At 31.2% G+C, this 18761-nt stretch overlaps 1 protein-coding gene across 2 annotated transcripts in view; it reads left to right on the top strand.

The window, feature by feature from the left end:
• Positions 1 to 3645: 3645 nt before the first annotated feature.
• Positions 3646 to 18761, top strand: part of LOC105839907 (FH1/FH2 domain-containing protein 3) — a 147942-nt gene continuing 132826 nt past the window's right edge. The window contains exons 1-2 of one of the 2 annotated variants that reach the window (XM_036283573.1): positions 3646 to 4067; positions 7952 to 8303. In XM_036283573.1, the coding sequence (XP_036139466.1) occupies positions 8130 to 8303 (174 nt within the window). In that variant the 5' untranslated portion in view covers positions 3646 to 4067; positions 7952 to 8129. The remainder of the gene's footprint in view (positions 4068 to 7951; positions 8304 to 18761) is intronic. The other variant, XM_036283576.1, reaches the window with a different exon arrangement.

Consider the following 18761-nt stretch of genomic DNA (forward strand, 5'->3'; position numbering starts at 1 on the left):
TAGATCATACAATTTAGATATAATATCGATACTAACTTATATATCATCTGTTATTATATCATCAACAATATTTTTTAAAAGTAAAATATGAATAACAGTTTAAAAGGAAAGAATTAAGAGAAAAAAGATGTCAAAAACATTTTCATGGAGTGTTTGAATTCATTGTTTCTACCATAGATCGAAAATCCGCCTGATCCGCCGGACAATTATGGAGGACGAAAATCTCCTTACGACAATGTGCAACTGACGACCCGAAAATTGTCACCACGGAAACGACCCTCTACGTTGCCGTTATTTATTGGCGAGAATACTGACATCGATGATGTGCTCGGTGATACAGCAATCCTGTGCCATAGCCCTGTTCTCTCCCGTGTTCGTAAACAGGAACGCGTCGAAGAGGGTGAGGCGGGAATGAATTTAGCGTCACTTAACGATCGATGCTATCGCATTCAGTTTACATAGTACCACCAGTCGGATTATCCGATGTATCGAACAGAGCCCAATAAAGGGGATCCGGTTAAATTTGTTGTGTAATATTTTCTTTTTTAAAACTGGTAAATAAGAAATAAAGTCGATGCAATTGTTCGGGAATCAATATATTTCAGGAGAATTAAAATCTCCATGAAAAATATGCGTAAGACAGTTTGGAAAGATACATTAGTAATACGTTAATTAAATTTATATTTTTATATGCATATAAAATAAGTTTTAATTAATTTTATCAATTACTTAAATTTATTAACTTTCTTCAAATTTCTAAATTTGTTTAATAAGTTTAATGATATTTAGTTGTACATGTAAGAAAATGTACATTAGAATATTTTGATGTAAATATTATGTATTTAATATTACAGATCTTTCTGAAGACAGTTCGGAATGTGAAGAAATAGACGCAACCCAAGTGATTATTCATGACAGCACGCCAAAAACACCAGTGATTCAACGAAGAAATCGGTATGTATTATAACTAAACATAAGTTTGATGAATACTTGTGAATTGAATATATATCAATTAATTACATACAATTTTATAGTTGTGCAGATGTATTTAATGTTTTTTTTCTTTCAGAGACGACAAGAGGATTCAACCCGATGGCTACATTCCGGTGAGTTTTGTTTTGGATACTTATTGCATGTTAATGTGTGTCTAACTTTTTTATTTAGCAACATATTGTAATATTATTATAATGATTAATGATTTGTGTGTATTTATAAGAAACATGTGCAATGAAAATAGATATAATAAAATTAAAAAGTACATAAACAAAACGTTAGATCAAAAAGTCAAATTTATTCAAAATTTAAATCATGTATTATATAATGTTACAAATGTTGTAACATAAATATAATAAAATTAAAAACAATAGTAATATTTTGCGATGTTTAATACTTTTTTAATTTACGCTATTTTACTGTTTCTTTATAAGTTTTTTATTTAGAGTCTTTATTTGACATTTAAATTATTGGAAAATTAAAATGAAACGCTATGGGAAACATAGATTCTAATTGAAATCTTTTATATTATTACAGTAAGATTATGTTACTGTTTATCTTATTCATATTTGTTACAAAAAATTTTAATGATAAATATTTTCTGAAAGGCAACAAATTTTTTTACAGTCTTGCTACTAAAAGATGCAAGAATATGCTTATTTTTTATTTTGAGTTAGACATTTATATTTATGCTGTTACAATATTTTCATATTTTACGATACTACAATTTGTCAAGCATAAACAATGGATAGCTTGGTATTGTGATGGATATCTGACTGTATTGAAAAAGTTTCTTAATAATGGTCTATGAGGGGACAGACAAAATCAAGAGAGGTGAAAATGCGCGCGACGTTATTGTTTTTCGTGAAGGATGCAATTTCTTGTCACCCTTCTGTAATTTTTTGTATCGTGCATGAAGGTGCTAGTAACAAAGGAACCTTGCTTGCTTGAGTGCTCACGTCATTCTTTGCATATTTCGTTTCTGTTAACAATTATTTACTATAAAATTGTCGCAATTTTTATTAACCAGTTTTATTAATTTTTATTATAAATAAACATGTATGCGCGCGCGCACGCACACACACACACACACACACACATACACATATTATTCCTAATTATTATGTTTGATAAAAGTATTAAAGTTATTCTTTATTAATATTAAAAGTTACAATATATCTTTTATCAGTTAGAGGTAAAATTTCTTTGTACTGTTTAGTAAACATTAATTCAATTGACTTTGCATATATACGTATATACACATACGTATATACAAAATAGATGAAATAATTATTTTCTATCGAAACTGTATATATGTGTGTATAAAAATATTCTCAATTTTGACTTAATTTTGATGATTTTGAGAGTGTACTGCATATTAGCATTCTGTAATATAGAAGATTTCGTAACGTAATTGATTAACAGAACGCTGCAATTCTTAATAACAATTCGGTATTGTTATATTGTTCTTGCGTAATTTTTTTATGATATATAGGATGTCCAGAAAGATTGAAATCAAACTTATGCAACGTATTAATGAGGTCTAGTAAATAAAAGGATTATATCAACTTATATTCAAAATTTTATTGAAAACATTATAAATGTGTAAAAATTTCGTTCAATTGTTGTAATAATTATAATAATGTTCTTGGAATATTCGACAGTCATTAGAAATAGAATCTGTATTCTTGTAGTAGAAAAACTTTTCAAACCTTTATTATAATTATTATAAAAATAGATAAAAATTAGTTTGTATAAACTTTTTTTCTATTTGATCTCATTAATATATAATATAAATTTGAACCCGATTTTTTCAGATTCTGTTTAATATCTGCTATTTATAAGTTTTAGAATCTGTATATAATATCTGCGCAATGGTAGGATAATGATACTGTCGTTAAAAGAGAATCCTGTTATTATACATTTCATTTAAAATAATGCAGAGGTCATTAATATTTTTATATCATTGTGTGTGTGAACTATTGTGAGAGGCATGGTGTCATTAGCACCGTCCCGCACAATAAAGCTCTCCATCACTTTTCTTGGGCTGAGCATCTCCTTTTATGTCTTTCAAGATCCCTATAGAGACTCGTTGCAATACGACAATATGTACAGCCGCGCTTACATTTGCATATTTTTCACTGGCCGATTTTTTATTCGAATTTTTTATTGGTTGATTAGTTTTTCATTATACAATTATTATCTCAATACTATTACCTCAGTACTATTAGCTTTACTATTATTTTTGTTCTATTATTTTTGTCCTACATTAATTAAGATAAGAAGAGTAACAAAATTTACTAAATTTTTTAATATAAAATAACGTGTGTAACACAAAATAACAAAATTTTTTATGCTATAATGTTAATTAAAAATTTGAAGTTTAAGATGTATACCGTTAAGAAAAGATAAGACAAAAGCAATATTTTAAATATCTTGGAAATCTGCAAAGCAAGCGTATACAAAGAAATTATTTATCTTAGATGTATCTTTAACAATTCCATTGATAAACGCGATGATTAAAAAATTTTAAATTCGCAAATGCGAAATTTGGCTTATTTGAACATTGTTGTCGGTTCGGGGTGCGCACCACGTGAACGAGAAGAGGGGTTCGACCGCGCGGCGGCGGCACCGTCGGTCGACGGCGACAGGTGTCTGTGGTACATTCAGTGTCGCGACGGCCGCTCTCGAGGTAAGGTACGTTGTTGCCGCGTCGTGTGTGTAAACTTGCGTTGCATCGCGTCGCATCGGCACATCCTCTCTTCTCGCTGTGCGTGTGTTCGTGATCCTGCTGCTCGTACCGCGCTTTCCAGCCACGCGGTTTCCGGCACGCGTTTCCGTTGTTCGCGTCGGCGGCGGAAGTGCGCGTGTCACCCGAAAGGTGAGTTCTTTCGTTTCGCGCAGACTCCGTGCTCCGAAGCGCGCGCGCTTTCATCTCGCGCAGCGGCCTGGACCCTGATCGCTGGACCCGGCTAGCCTTTCGTTCTCGCTTCGAAGGACCTCTTTGCGGATAATGACAAAAGTCGAATGGAATTCGCGAACGCGCCTCTGACGGTTTTATTTGACTGCGTTCGGTAATCGTACGAATGAGAGTCATCACACACAGTTTTTGTGAAACGTAATCGTAAGGTTTCGACATATTGGATTGGGCGACCGTAACCGTAACTGATTGAATTGAGTACGTGATTGGTCGAAACCTTACTGTTACGTTTTATTACGGAAAGTGTGTGTGACCAGCTGAACAATGAACAGGCACGTAGGAACTCGATTTGATATTTCGAATTAAATCACGAAGTAATTATTTTTCATTTATTCGTTTATTCGATTTTGCAAAATTACAAGATGTGACAGAAAGTAAAAACTTTCTAAAGATAATTATATACGTAATAATGATTTTTTACGATATATATATTTGTACTTTTAAGAAAAAAAGCAAAGAAATTTAATGTAAAAATGAAATATTCCACGTTTGTCATGAAAAATTCTTTTGTTTTCATTATAAAGCACGTGCTCCATATTTCAAAGCACGTGCATCTAAATATTTTTTGTCATGTCATAACACATACCGGTAACTCATTTGATAAGAAATATGTCTATACCGATGACTTCTCAGAGAGGTATTGTTTCAAAATGAAATGTAGAAACATAAATTTTTATTGTAAATTTGTATTGTCGTAACAATCTTACAATATAAAGTATTTTGTAATCTAGGTCATTAACAACTGAAATCTTTGAGAAATATCTCAGCAATATTTCGAAGGATCTTAAGTTGATGCTTTTAAATATTTCGTTTCGCTACTATTTTTAGCTTTATACGATCAAAATAAAGAGTTGTAAACAACAATTATCAAAATTATTATATTTTGATTTACAATTCTCAACGATATTGGAGCAGTTATCATTGTATATACTTAGATCCTGCTATATACCAATAAATGTAAATTATCTAATCGAAATATTTCCGAGTAAACATTGCATAGTTGGTTTAGGAACCTTGATTAGTAGTCTTCTGGAATGTCATACGTCTCTGGTTCTGGCTCTCAAAAGACCGCTTCTGATAAACATTATTTATTTCGAATGTTAGTTACCAAGAAAAGATGATAGAGGTCCGAATCACGTTCGTTGCTCCGTCACGTTTTTTTTTAATCGTTTACCTTTGGATCTGCCTTGTGCGAAATCTTCACCTATGATCACCGATGATATAAGTCACCGATGATATTAAAAACAGACATGATGTTATTCGATTCGTCCGAAAAATTTATCTTTTAATAATTTACAATTTTCATTGATTTATGATATTTTTGTATTTTTTATTTAATGTGAAAATATGGAATTAAGAATAAAACCATATTTATTAAGGTTTCTCGAAACGAGATATTTATGAGCATAAATATTCCAAAATATACCAAAATATTATTTAGAGGTTGAAGTAATAATCTTCAAAAATTCGACGTTACATAGACGTCCCTAGAATATTTTAAGATATGGTAAAACGTGACAGTCAAAAACATATTATATTAAAACATATCTATGGTACATGCGTTATTAAAATGCCATAATTAATAATCCTATAATAAATTACATGCTATGTATAAATACGTGATATTTCGATTACTGATTCTTGAAAAACGGAGTTAAAATGTCAAAAAACATGAAATTCCAAAGGAATTTGTTGATTCAAGCGAGTTTTGGAATTCCTGCGAGTTCGATCTCGCGTCGCGATCGCATCTTGATCATGAATCTTTCGTCGACCACAGCTACGATTACATTCGTGGCATGGCGCAGACTCGTTTTCCCTTCTAACTCCCTCTTCTCTTCGACATATCCCCTTCACTCTCTTTCTTCCTGTCTTCCATTTCGTTTCTCTCCTTTCGTTCATCTCTCTGTTCCTCTTTGTCTTCTCTTTTATCTCTCTCTCTCTCTCTCTCTCTCTCTCTTTTTCCTTCTCTTTCTCTCTCTTTCACCCACTTTCTTTATCTGTTCTCTTTTCATCTCTTTCGTTCAGCCGGTTCGAAGAAGGGTTGGCTCATTTGCAACTAAGAACAATGTGAGAACAAAGATGACGAGATCGGTCGGCACATACTGATAATGATAGCTCGCGAATTTATTTGCGCTTGGCGCCGATTTTCTTACAAGTCTGATGTCGTAAGGAAATCTAATGATGCATGAATTAAAGATCATGCATTGCATAGGTGCCTACTGTACAATTGTTCAAATTATTTTTAATATATTTTATTGAATATCCTTTATTTGATTAAAAATATAATGTATATTGTGTAACATCTATATATTATTCTTAAATTTATTGGTGTAAACTTACGAATTAAAATTTGTAAGTAATAAGATATTCTAAAATTTATAGACAAGATAGATAGCAGAAAGAAAAATTTTCTTTATACATATTGAGGAATTTAGAAAAGAAATTGTTTTACAATGCAATATTTTCCTCCTGGTAAGGATACATAATAACGTAATAATATACGAAAACCGGTATGGCGACGCTTTTTTATAAGTAGCAATAGCGATTTCTTCTCGCTTACCCGGTATAATCGCGACACGTTGCAGCTAAGATACCGCAGTGTTAAGGGATTTAGATTTTTGAAGTTTCGTTAACTGCAAACAAGTTACTACTACATCGAGTAGCTACAACATTCCAATGTATCGAACTTTATGTAAAGTCTACTAGCAAATATTCAAGTATAATATAATACCGATTTTTTGATAAGCGTTTGTTACGTGAAGCAGTCTTCGCCGTTATGTATTTTTCGAGGATGTTATATCTATAATAATTAAAAGCAATTCAAATATTTATATTTTATGAACAATAAAACAATGTTTTTTTAATATAACTTTTAGATTATTTTAAAGTATTTATTTAAAATTCTATTTGAAATTAATGAAGTTTAAAGGAAATAATTTTATTTTGGTTTATATTTTCTCATATTGATACTGTAGATAATATTAATATAATATGTTTTGTATTATTTAAAATATAAATTTAAAAATGATAAAATTATACAGAAATAAAAAGGCTAAAAAGACTGTCTTTATTGTCTTTGTAAATTAAATAGATTTAGTAAAAATATTCTATATCATCGAATTGGTTTAGTAACCTATGCATGCGACTTCGCACATATCGAGAAGAGGATACATAAGTAACACGTAATAAATTAATTTTCTTAAATACGTGCGGAAACCTTGAACGAGAGCAGTCCCACTAGTTTTCTTTGGGTTAACAAATCGATAAGCGAGTGAAAGGAAACTCGAAGGTCAACGACCGTTTGAAAACGACGTGGACACCGGTTGCATTAACGATGATGACTGCAGTCCTAGATCTTTATAATTCTAACGTTACTGCTACTTTCACGGGTACTTATGCGCGCTTTCTGTCGTGGTTCCTATATGCCTGAGAACCCTTCTGCGATTGGCAGATTGCACGGAAAATAAAAACGTACGGATAAAGGCATATTGATAGATTTGTAGATATCCGTTCGTCGTAATCTAATACTGTTAAAAAAAAATAGAACAAGTTGAAAAAGTCGTATACACGACGATTCTATTTTTACGGGTATACTTAATTTAAATTTTAATTAAGATGTTTGAAATATATAAAAATTTTTTTTATACCCTATAATCATTCTCTGTGAATTTTTTTATATAACAAAAATCGTTCTTTACAATAATTGATTTTTGATATGCATAAATTATTTAACTCTCTAGTTAATATACAGCTAGTATATACTAGTTAGTATAGAGAAAGTTTATAATTTCTAATATTTAGCAACATATATATTTTTAACATGAAAAGAAAGAAATTTTACAAAAAATGATTATGTCTTCCTTTCAACGACCATCATTCACAGAATGATGTGTTTTTGAGGTCTTAGCAAGAACTAAAAGCAAGCGTAACCAACAGCGAGCAGGGGACAGAGAGTAAAGGAACGTTTTCTCGTTTCAGCCGACAGATCGAATCGAAATAAATTGGCGGTACGACAAACCGGTTCGCGCATCGCGTGAGTGCGCCACGGCGTGCGCACACGGTCGCCGTGTGTACGTGAAAGAGGGCTGGGGGGTAAACCTTATCTTTTTCGGGGAAAAATTGTGAACAGTCCCGGCCGTTCCCGTGCCGGGAAGAAATGTATCGCCAGATGTTTTTCACGTGCCAAGTGCAGTACCTCAACGACGTCGATCCGTTCAGTTATCCAACCCTCTATCCGGATATTAACCCTCCCGATCATACCTTCAGCGTGACCTTGCCGCTAATCAATCAGCTTGCCGCTGTGCATCGACTTCTTCGGGCACCTCACAGGGTAAGTTATCATTTTCGACCTATAATAAATATATATAAAATTTTATCTCTGTCTACGACAAAATTTAAACGCTTGAAACGCAAATATCCCTAAATGTTCGTAATTATATTTCCCCGAGTTTTTGATGAGAGATAGTCGAAACTTTTAAATATACTAAAAAAATGTGTTTTTATACTATACATTACCAAATTATTATAATATATGATGTATAAAAATTGAAATAATCGATCAACATCAATACTTGATTTTTTTTTTCTTGTATATAGTTCTGTACATAAGATATATTTATATATAAATTTCAATGGAAAGGTAGTATTATTAGAAGTTAAAAATAACAAAATTAAATCTCGCAAAATTCTTAATTGAAACTTTTCAAATTTTCTTGCGGAATATGCAATGTTTACTTTTGGTTCCAACTGTTCTTTTGGAATCAACTGTTTTAAGATGAAAGCTTTTTGCGAATTAATTAATTTGTCCAAGGATTAATTCAGCCGCTTAGCATTAATAAATTAAAAGTTTTCGTTCTATAAAACTCTTCTCTTCTGTTCTACTTCTTTTTTCTTGCCTGTGATTACTCAAGCAAAAATTAATTTACGCGAATTAAGATATTGTGGAAGTAAATTTTATTATGCTTGAATTTATTTAAAAAATATATAAATTGTAATAAATAAGTTGAGATGTCAATTATTTTTTAATAAAATGTAAAAGTAACATTTTATAATATGTAAAAATAATAGTTTTGTATATCAGAAACGTGTCATGAATATTATTTTGTAATCCTTTTATGTTATAATTTTTTAAAAAGAAACAGAAAATAATTGTAATTTTAATTTTGGTATACACGGAATTTTCTTTTAAAATTACCCTCAAAATCTGGTAATTGTAGGATAATGTGTGACCTTAAGGAATTTTACTATACCTTTAATAAATTTTACTAAATGTATAGTAAATTTTGCTAAAAAGTATAGTAAAATTCCTCGAGGTCACATATTATCCCACAATTACCAGATTTTAAGGGTAAATTTTAAGAGAAAATTCTCTCTGTGTTCGTACTAAAATAATTTGTAATAGTAAATTATGCAGCTAAGTATAGTAAAATCCTTGGTAAAATCACATCTCATTGTACGAAGTACTCTGAAATTTGCATAAAAATTTTCAATTTTATCTTTTGCTTGTCAAAATTATTAAAATAAAACGATAATTATAATTAATCCAATAATAGTAGTTTTTAGACGTTGGCGAATTATGTTGGTTAACTGAATTATATCTTTTAGTTAATTCCAAGTAAACTCAATGAAAGTTTAATTACGAGACTTAGTCAAGGAGATATTTAATATTGGAGATTTAGAATTTGCGAGAATATAATGATATTTAATTATATTTTAGTTGAAGAAATTGCATATCCATGGATGTAATAAGGGTTGAAATTAGACGCAAATCTCATAGGACAGAAGTAGTCACAGATATTGCGGCACGTGGCTCTTTTGTTTGTCTCCGTCATCGTTTTCTGGGATAGTCTCTTCACGACTATTGTCTCTGAGTACAGTTAAATGCCAGTGTGCATCGCCGTTTAAACCTCAATCCCGGCTACCTTCCTGATTGTACATTCTGATCCAATTGTGCTGTCTTGTTGCAACATTTTCCCAAAAGAGCTCTGGCAATCCTTCCGCGTTTGAAGCACTTGTAAAATCTACTTACACCACTAAGTCTTTGAAAATCTTCTTACGAAAGTTGACGTTATTTTTGTTATAATTTGTCTTTAATTAGATATTTATTGCCTTAGTAGGAAAAAACGTTAATTTAAAAACATAATACAAGTTAAAATACAAGTTGTAGTATAAGTATTTACATGAATGTTAATAATACTCAGATACAAATTAAAATATAACAACATTCTACACACATAATATATATATATATATATACACACACACATATGGATAGAGTGTTGTTTAAAAATTATTTACCTTAAACAAAATTGTACGATTTCTCTCTTTTTCTCTCACTCATTCACTCACTCACTCACTCACTCACTCACTCACTCACTCACTCACTCACTCACTCACTCACTCACTTGCTCACTCGCTTACTCGCTCAATCGCTCACTCACTCTGTGTATGTGTGTGTTGTATGAAGGAAGATAAATAATGATAATATTAATTTGAAAAAATTGATTTTTAAAATTCTATAATATTAAAATAGAATACATTTTTTGTTAAAAAATCAGATTTTGATTCTGAAATTAGTTTTTAATTAAATCATTATTTTTATAAAATAACTTACGTATAAACATCAAATGTAGATACTTATGTTTACTAGCTATCAGTTATCGATATTTCGACAAGTTACGCAATGACGATCATTATTACAGAAGATTAACTGAATAGGCGTGTAACGAACCGACATGATATAGGTAGAGACCGTGTAACACTTTAATTCTCTCTTGCATCCTCTTCTTTATATCTGAGGGTTCAAGCGGCCCATGAAATATTTGCCGGCCCTTTTCAGGCCCTTCTTTGGCAAACGTAACGGTACATCGCAAAGCATTACTCTCTCAAAGAAAGAATAAAAAGTTCATTTACGACCTGGATATTATGTACCTATAGGTATTTTTTACCGATGTACCGGTTATCTTGACGACAGTGGCGGATTTTAACTTTTTTACTTGTGTTTTAGTTTTATCTTTCTGAACGGGGGAGTTTGATCACTTTATCTAAGCATTTTTGACAGATTCGAGATGAAATGTATACATTATTTAAAGTAGCTTATATTTCAAACGTGTCTAAAATTTATTATATTTGTTATTACATTATTTTTCTACTAAAGTTTTTAAGAAATATAGTAACAGGAAATCTATATCCGTATTATAAAATATAATGTAAACGTTAAATAAATTTTTAAATTTATTTTTTAATCACGTAGCAAATGATTAATTAAAAGTTTAAATTCTGATGCGTGTATATATTAAAAATATCTTTGAACATATATTTTTATTTATATAACTCACTATGCTCTGCCACGCGTTGCTGTGGCTCTCTATTTTTATGCTACGTTTTTTTTTCAAATTTTCATTGCTTTCGTTGTTTAACTTTCAAGAGCCTTGCTTTACTGTTGCTCTTTTTATTTTATTTTTGAATAAGCATTTATCTATCTTTAATAAATCTAATATTCATTTATTCACGTACTTCTAACTTACTTTATTTATTTATTGCCTTTGGCACTGTATTCAATTAATTTGTTTCTATTTATTGTTTTGTATTTTTATTATAATGTAATATAAATCTTATTTTATTAAAACTTTGAAATAATTTTTAATTAAAAAAACCGAATTTTTTTTAAAATACTCATTTTTTTAAATTAAGCATTTTAAATTAGAGTGTATGTATTTAATTTATTATTGATTAATTTTGAATCAATATTTTGTTATTTTTTTCTAAAAGCTGCCATGGATTTAGAAATCCATTCAAAAGACTGTTTTAAATAAGTTCCTTTTTTTCAATAAAATAACAGTCATCTTCATTTTTCTTATTACCTTAATTTAAACACAATAGAAACATTCTTTGCCTCTCCCCGTTTCTACTCGTCTCTACCCGTCTCTCTCGGTCTCTCCCCGTCTCTCCCGGTCTCTCCCGGTCTCTCCCCGTTTCTCTCCGTCTCTCCCAGTATCTCCTGGTCTCTCCCCGTCTCTCTCCGTCTCTCCCCGTCTCTCCCGGTCTCTTCTCGTCTCTCCCCGTCTCTCCCGGTCTCTCTCGGTCTCTCCTCGTCTCTCCCGGTCTCTCCTCGTCTCTACTCGTCTCTACCCGTCTCTACCCGTCTCTCCCCGTCTCTTCCCGTCTCTCCCGGTCTCTCCCGGTCTCTCCCGTCTCTCCCCATCTTACCTCGTCTCTCCCGGTCTCTCCCAGTCTCTCCCCGTCTTTTCCGGTCTCTTTCGGTCTCTCCCGGTCTCTCCCCGTCTCTCCCGGTCTCTCCTCGTTTCTCCCCGTCTCTCCCGGTCTCTCCCGGTCTCTCCCGGTCTCTTACCGTCTCTCCCTGTCTCTTTCGGTCTCTCCCGGTCTCTCCTCGTCTCTCCCGATCTCTCCCGGTCTTTCCCCGTCTTTCCCCGTCTCTCCCGGTCTCTCCCCGTCTCTCCCGGTCTCTCTCGGTCAATATCATTATTTTAAAATTATTTAATTTAAAATAATTTAATTTAAAATAATTAATATCATATCTATAATTATTTTGAAATTTGTGTTCGATTTTACCTTTTTTAATATCCTTTTTTAATATTTGTCCTTTAATATAAACATTTTTCTCAAATTCTTTATTATTTAAATTTACCATTCAAGCATTTATCTATCTTTAAAAATATCTAATATTCATTTATTCACATACTTCTAACTTACTTTATTTATTTATTGCCTTTGGCACTGTATTTAATTAATTTGTTTTCCGGTAAACATAATTTTATATGAATATAATTTTATAAGAAATGAAAGAATAAGTATTATTTAAATTGATCTTTTAATCATAAATTCATGTAACACATTTTAACGATTTTTTTGGCGCGTAATATATAGCCATCAAAGTTATGCGAAATTATTTCCCTTTACCTTGTCCCACTTTTAGAGATGCGATTAATTTTACGGACCATCTTCTTTCTGTTATTTCACTTAACGTCACGGAAACGTACGGTGAAGTGCTGTGTTTTATGAGAAACGGAATGCCCGCGTGGACGAAAACCGTGAACCGAAGCCGCCTCATTTTTTTTTCTTCCTCACTATTGAATGGTAATGGAGAGTTACGATTGCGATTTATGGGGCGGCGTTACACTTCGGAGACTCTGAAATTTCGATTTTATGGCCATGCAGCTTATCGCCACTACTGGCAATGAGCTGCGAAGTGCACCACCACTGCCGTCGTCATGCTATCGAATACCACAAAGAAAGAGACGTAAATCAACAGGGATACGTTTTTCCAAGAGGCTCTGGGAATAGCGCGCGCGCGACTGAGCCTACCGAGAGATTATCCAAATTCAATGTAACGTATATCATCGATAACCATTTCCATGTCATGAGGTAGAATACTCTGTTTTGTCGATTGTAAGGTACACACAAAATTAGTCACTTTGCTGGGGTTTGAAGCTAGCGAGGTCACATCTGTACATACAGATTGAGATTGTTAAAATTCAAACATTATACAAACTATGTTATTTATGATATAGTGTAATTTCTGTTATACAAATTTACGGAATATAATACGCCGTATATAATCCGTAGAATTATGAAACATTATGGTCTATCATGAAATTTATTTTATTAGCATTTGAAATAGTGCTTGTGATTACTCTTTAATAAATTATCTTGCTGGTATAAAATGTTATTATATTCATTTATCATCTTTTCTCATAAGTAAAAATAGAAAGTTAGGTTGGCTAAGATAGGAGGATTGAAATCTATTAATAAGGAACATAATAAAGGTAAAACACAAGGGAAAATGCAATATCCGACAAAAAATTGAGTTCGTTTTCAACACACAAATCATGGAATAAAACCATAGGTTTGTAGAATGTGAAACTTTGAATAACTTTTCTCGCGGTTTGCTTTTCCTAGTTTTCCTATCGAAGTCCGAACTTGCACATGTCCCAAGAAGTTAGCCTGTCGGAAAGATAAACCGATAGAAATGTCGCATTTACCTTTCGTCACGAGGCAAGAAAGTTTTCAAGGTAACGGAAGAAAAGTAATTTGATAATCATGTTTTCCATTCCTTCTTTCATTTATTTCGAGCTTTTACTACCTAAAATTAGGTAATAAATTTCTTAGATGATATGAAGGATTGTAATTTACGAATGTGTTTGATGAAAGTTTGGCAAAAGAATTTTATTACTTTTTAAAAGAGAGAAACAGAAATTGATATATGTATAATGAAGGAGTTAATTGTAAAATAAATTAGATAAACGAAGACAATTTTGTAGTAAAACACACTTCTATGTATATAATAAAATTATATTCTATGTATGTATTAAATGACAAAATTTATAAACTAAAAGACTAAAATTGATCATTTAAAAAATAAAGTTAATTTAAGGATTAAAAAGTGTAAATAAATAATTTATTTAAGAAATCAATAATTTATTTGAAATTAAATTATGTTATGGAAAGAATATACCATTTACAGTCTGTTTTTTTAATAATAAAAAATGCACCCGTTTGCGCTTTTTATATGACGATTTTATACCGCATTATGAAAAAATGTAAAAAAGAAAAATGAAAGAACAAAACAGTTTTAGTAAGTTTACAAACTTTGTATGACGTATAGTGATATATTATAAAAAGATAAAAACAATTTTTATACTAATATACATACGAACATAGATTAGCATAAATTTTACATGGATAATGCTTAAAGATTAATACCGATGGAAGATTAAAGAAATTTATCTCTCTAGGCATTACACGTTAGTGCATATAATAAGATACAATCAATTCAAGAAGGCGTACTCTCTCCTGCCGATTTGAATTTATGTATCTGCAAATATCTTCTATCGTACCTATAATGAATGAGTCACGCCTTTCTCGCGTTGTGAAGAAATTTGCGATTTCTAACATATTTTCTGTATACAAATACGTTTTAAAAATTAATAAACGATTTATTTCGAAAATAGTATACAAATTATATTGGAAAGTCATGTTAATGCACGAAATGCAATTTTGTGGTTTTGTATTTAAATTTATTGCATTATAATTTTACTTTCTCTTTTTTCTTTTATATATAAATATTAAACACTTTTATTACTTTGATATGTATCTCAAAAATGTATAAGTCTATTATTTTTATGATGAAAGTTAATATGTTTTCCATATTTTGTAAGGAACATAGAAATTACTAAATATACATAATATGTGATTTATTAATAAATTAATATATTAGTGTATACATATATGTATATGTATATATATACATATATAGAAATAAGAGAATGCCATTTTAGGAGATCTATAACAGTGTTTTTTAGCAATCTTTTAATATTTATATATATTCGCTAAAAAAAGTACTGTAATATGGCTCTTAAAATGGCATTCTTTTATTTCTCAGACATTTAATTATACTATATTAATATTCATAAAGATATGATCTTAGATATTTGAAGAGGTAAAAATTCATAGTTTATACATTTATGTTCTTTTGAGATAAAGTATCTTATTAAAACTGTTTTGTCTATATTTTTCTCTCTTTCATATCTTTCTTATTATTCCCATGTGGTATGAAATGTAAAATTATCTTGGAGTGTAAACTGAAATGCATTTCTCTATGCTGACAACAGATTATAATTGTGTGTTTATAACATAATTTTATTTGAAATAAATTTGTTCTATTCTTTGTCTATTTTATAAATAATTGTTTGTTTTTTACATTAATTTTATTTTTAAAATATTAAATTCTGGTCTTTTTATTTTATAAACTTTGTTGTTTAATATATGGAAATTTAATTATTTTATTATAAAATTGCATCAGTTTATTTATTTATTTTGTATTTCTCTCTCTCTCTCTCTCTCTCTTTTTCTCAATTATGAGTCTGAATTTTACCATTACTGTCTTATTATGCCAGTTTTGAAGTTTAATTTCTTAGACATATATTTTTAGTTATGTTGTAAAAATATTAATTATGAAGCAGTATATTATAAACCGTTATACTATACAATACAAGACACTTTTTAATTTATAACTTAAGTTTTCAAAGTTTTAACTTTTGTTTAAGAAATATTATTAAAAAACAAAGTGCCAGATCTTCTTTTATTAAAATCAAAATTGCTATCTAATTAGCATCTAATTACATTAAATTGCCAATTTTATCTGATTACTTATTTTTCGAATTTTACACAGTGTTTGATTTGATCTTTTAATTTTGACACTGAATTATTCCACTTCATGCTTAGGACTTGAGAATCATCTGACGGTCCGTGGATCGTACCTCGATCTCACCTACCTACCTACCTACCTACCTATCTACCTACCTACCTATCTTCCCCGCTCGAGTCAGCCTGCTCACGTAGTTATAGGCAAGTTGTACAGACCTCTTTGTTGCATTCCGCCACGAACGCTCGCGCATGACGACGATGCCGGCAGTGTCCAGTTTCATTCACAAGGGGCGCCGTAATTCCTGATGGAGCGCTGGAATTTGTTTCAGAGGTACGCCGTGTACACACGAGGAACGAATTTATAATTCTACGCGCCGCCATGAGATGGTACATACACCCACGACCGGGATGAAATCTCTGGTGTGTGCGCATGCTCATCTTCCGGCTTGTGTCAAACGGCGGAGCAGAGCTCTCTTCTCGGAGTGAATGTTCTTCGTGCGAAGATGTCGCGTTTGGATTAGATCATAGATTAGATAGACTCTGAGGAGTTAAAGACCACTTATCGAAATTGCAGTCACTATCAAAGTATTACTATTATATTTTTTCCTCCGGTTTTGTAGATATTAAACTGCATAAGTTCCTCTTTCTTTTCTAATTTTGCAAATTGTTGATTGTATAACGAATGTTTTGAGTAAATAAGATGTTTATAGTTGGCTACAGCCCTTTTTAATTCTTTGATTACTTTTAACATTGGTATCTTTTTAATATAAATGTACATAGGCATACACAGCCTAGAACTTTCTTCTCCTTCGTTTATTTTCAAATTTATCTTAACATAATTTCTATGTTAGTCATAAATATTTTTTATACGCTATACTTTTGTTTTATGTACATCTTACAAAACTTATAAGATTACATAACTGCAGCACATCACAAATTATAAATCTTATGGTGAGATTTAAGAAATTTCTTTGATTTAATATATATTTTTTTAGATATTGTTTTTTAAGATTGCAACTTTCACAGATTTATAATTTGTAACATAATTTATATAATTAACATAATCTTTAATTACAAACATCCTTGTAGTTAGCAATTTTATCTAATCATTTAAAAATAAGTCTTATATTACGGCTAAGAAAAACACACAATTTTCTTCCTTAATTAACGTATCCTTGCGCTATTCGATAAGGTAAATTGATACCGGCAACTTCAGAAGCAGTCGAAAAAATGTCCTCGAGGCGATCTTACTTTAGACTGTACATAAAGATCGCCAAAAATTCTCGCTGCAGTGGCTAAAGAGACGGTGTCCAAGCGAGATCAGGACGAAGAAGAGGAAAAAAAGGTATATAGAAGGTCGGGCGAAGACTGCCAAGTTGGGACGAGAAGAGTTTCGCTCTTCGAGTGCAACGATCCGCGCGACCGTCCCAGCGATAAAGGCGTTACGACATTATATTTTGGGAGTAGAGAATTAATATTCATGAACCGATGAGCGAGCGCAGCGAGAGGAGCGCACGGGATACAACCAGATGCGGAGAGATGACGGACAGCTTACGATCAAAATAAATGCGGTCGAGGGACCGTTCCGAAAATGATTGCAAATTACAGATTTTCGTGTAGGGCAGTCGGATGGTATTCACAGTGTTCACATCGTCGTGTCTGCTTGCGACCTTATTCACGCGATTCTACATGGTATCGGGGGATCAATAACCTTTCTCGAACGAGAAAGAATACTTTCGGAAGACATTATCCAAAGCGATGTAATATTTCGAATCGCGATATTTACATAATCGCGCTATTAATCTGCCGCTGATTTTGCTAATCCGCGTATTTTTTTCCAGTGTTAAATAAATTCAATATGTTGGATTCTTTCGATTACAGGAACAATTATGCCAAATAATAATAATTGCAATTAATGGAAAATATTTCTCTTTTTTATTTGCTAAAAAACAACAAGGATTTTTATAGTTATGGGATGCTTGGTTAGTTATTAGAAGTCTGTTATTTTTCACTCCTTTTTCTTGCCATTTAAACAGTGGTACAAAGTAATTTTAAGTTTTTTAATTCAAAAAGATATAAAGAGATTTAATTAGGAATGTAATTAAAACGTAATTTATTAAAGTAAATCAGATCTTATTAATTGGAAAACCGTGTAAATTATCTCCATTTGATTTGATTTGATATTATTTGCACACTCTCTTTTGCAAATTTTATTTTATTAAAGAGGGAAAAATAAATGATGCTGGACAACTAAATGCTGGATTTTGCATATAAACTTCGTGTTCGTGTTACAAACCAGAAGTTTCTAATCTGTGGTTTTCTAGAAGTTTAATTTGAAGTTCGAAACTCGACGGAGCGTATACTTTGCGTTAATCTATTCAAACTTTTCGAGAATATAATTTCATGCATATTCTAAAATATTTGTGTTTATGTGCATATTAAATTTACTTTCATAATCTCATTGATATTTGAGAAAACATACTTGAGAATATTATACAATATCTACTTAAAAATATTGCAAAGGAATGTGGTATAGTAATCGCTTTGTTTTTGACTTTGACTTTTCCTATATTTTACACGTTTTATTCGTTCGTAAAGTCACTGCTTGTGCAACAATTCTATC

Source organism: Monomorium pharaonis, chromosome 2, assembly GCF_013373865.1.
Source record: "Monomorium pharaonis isolate MP-MQ-018 chromosome 2, ASM1337386v2, whole genome shotgun sequence".
Lineage (NCBI taxonomy): Eukaryota > Metazoa > Arthropoda > Insecta > Hymenoptera > Formicidae > Monomorium > Monomorium pharaonis.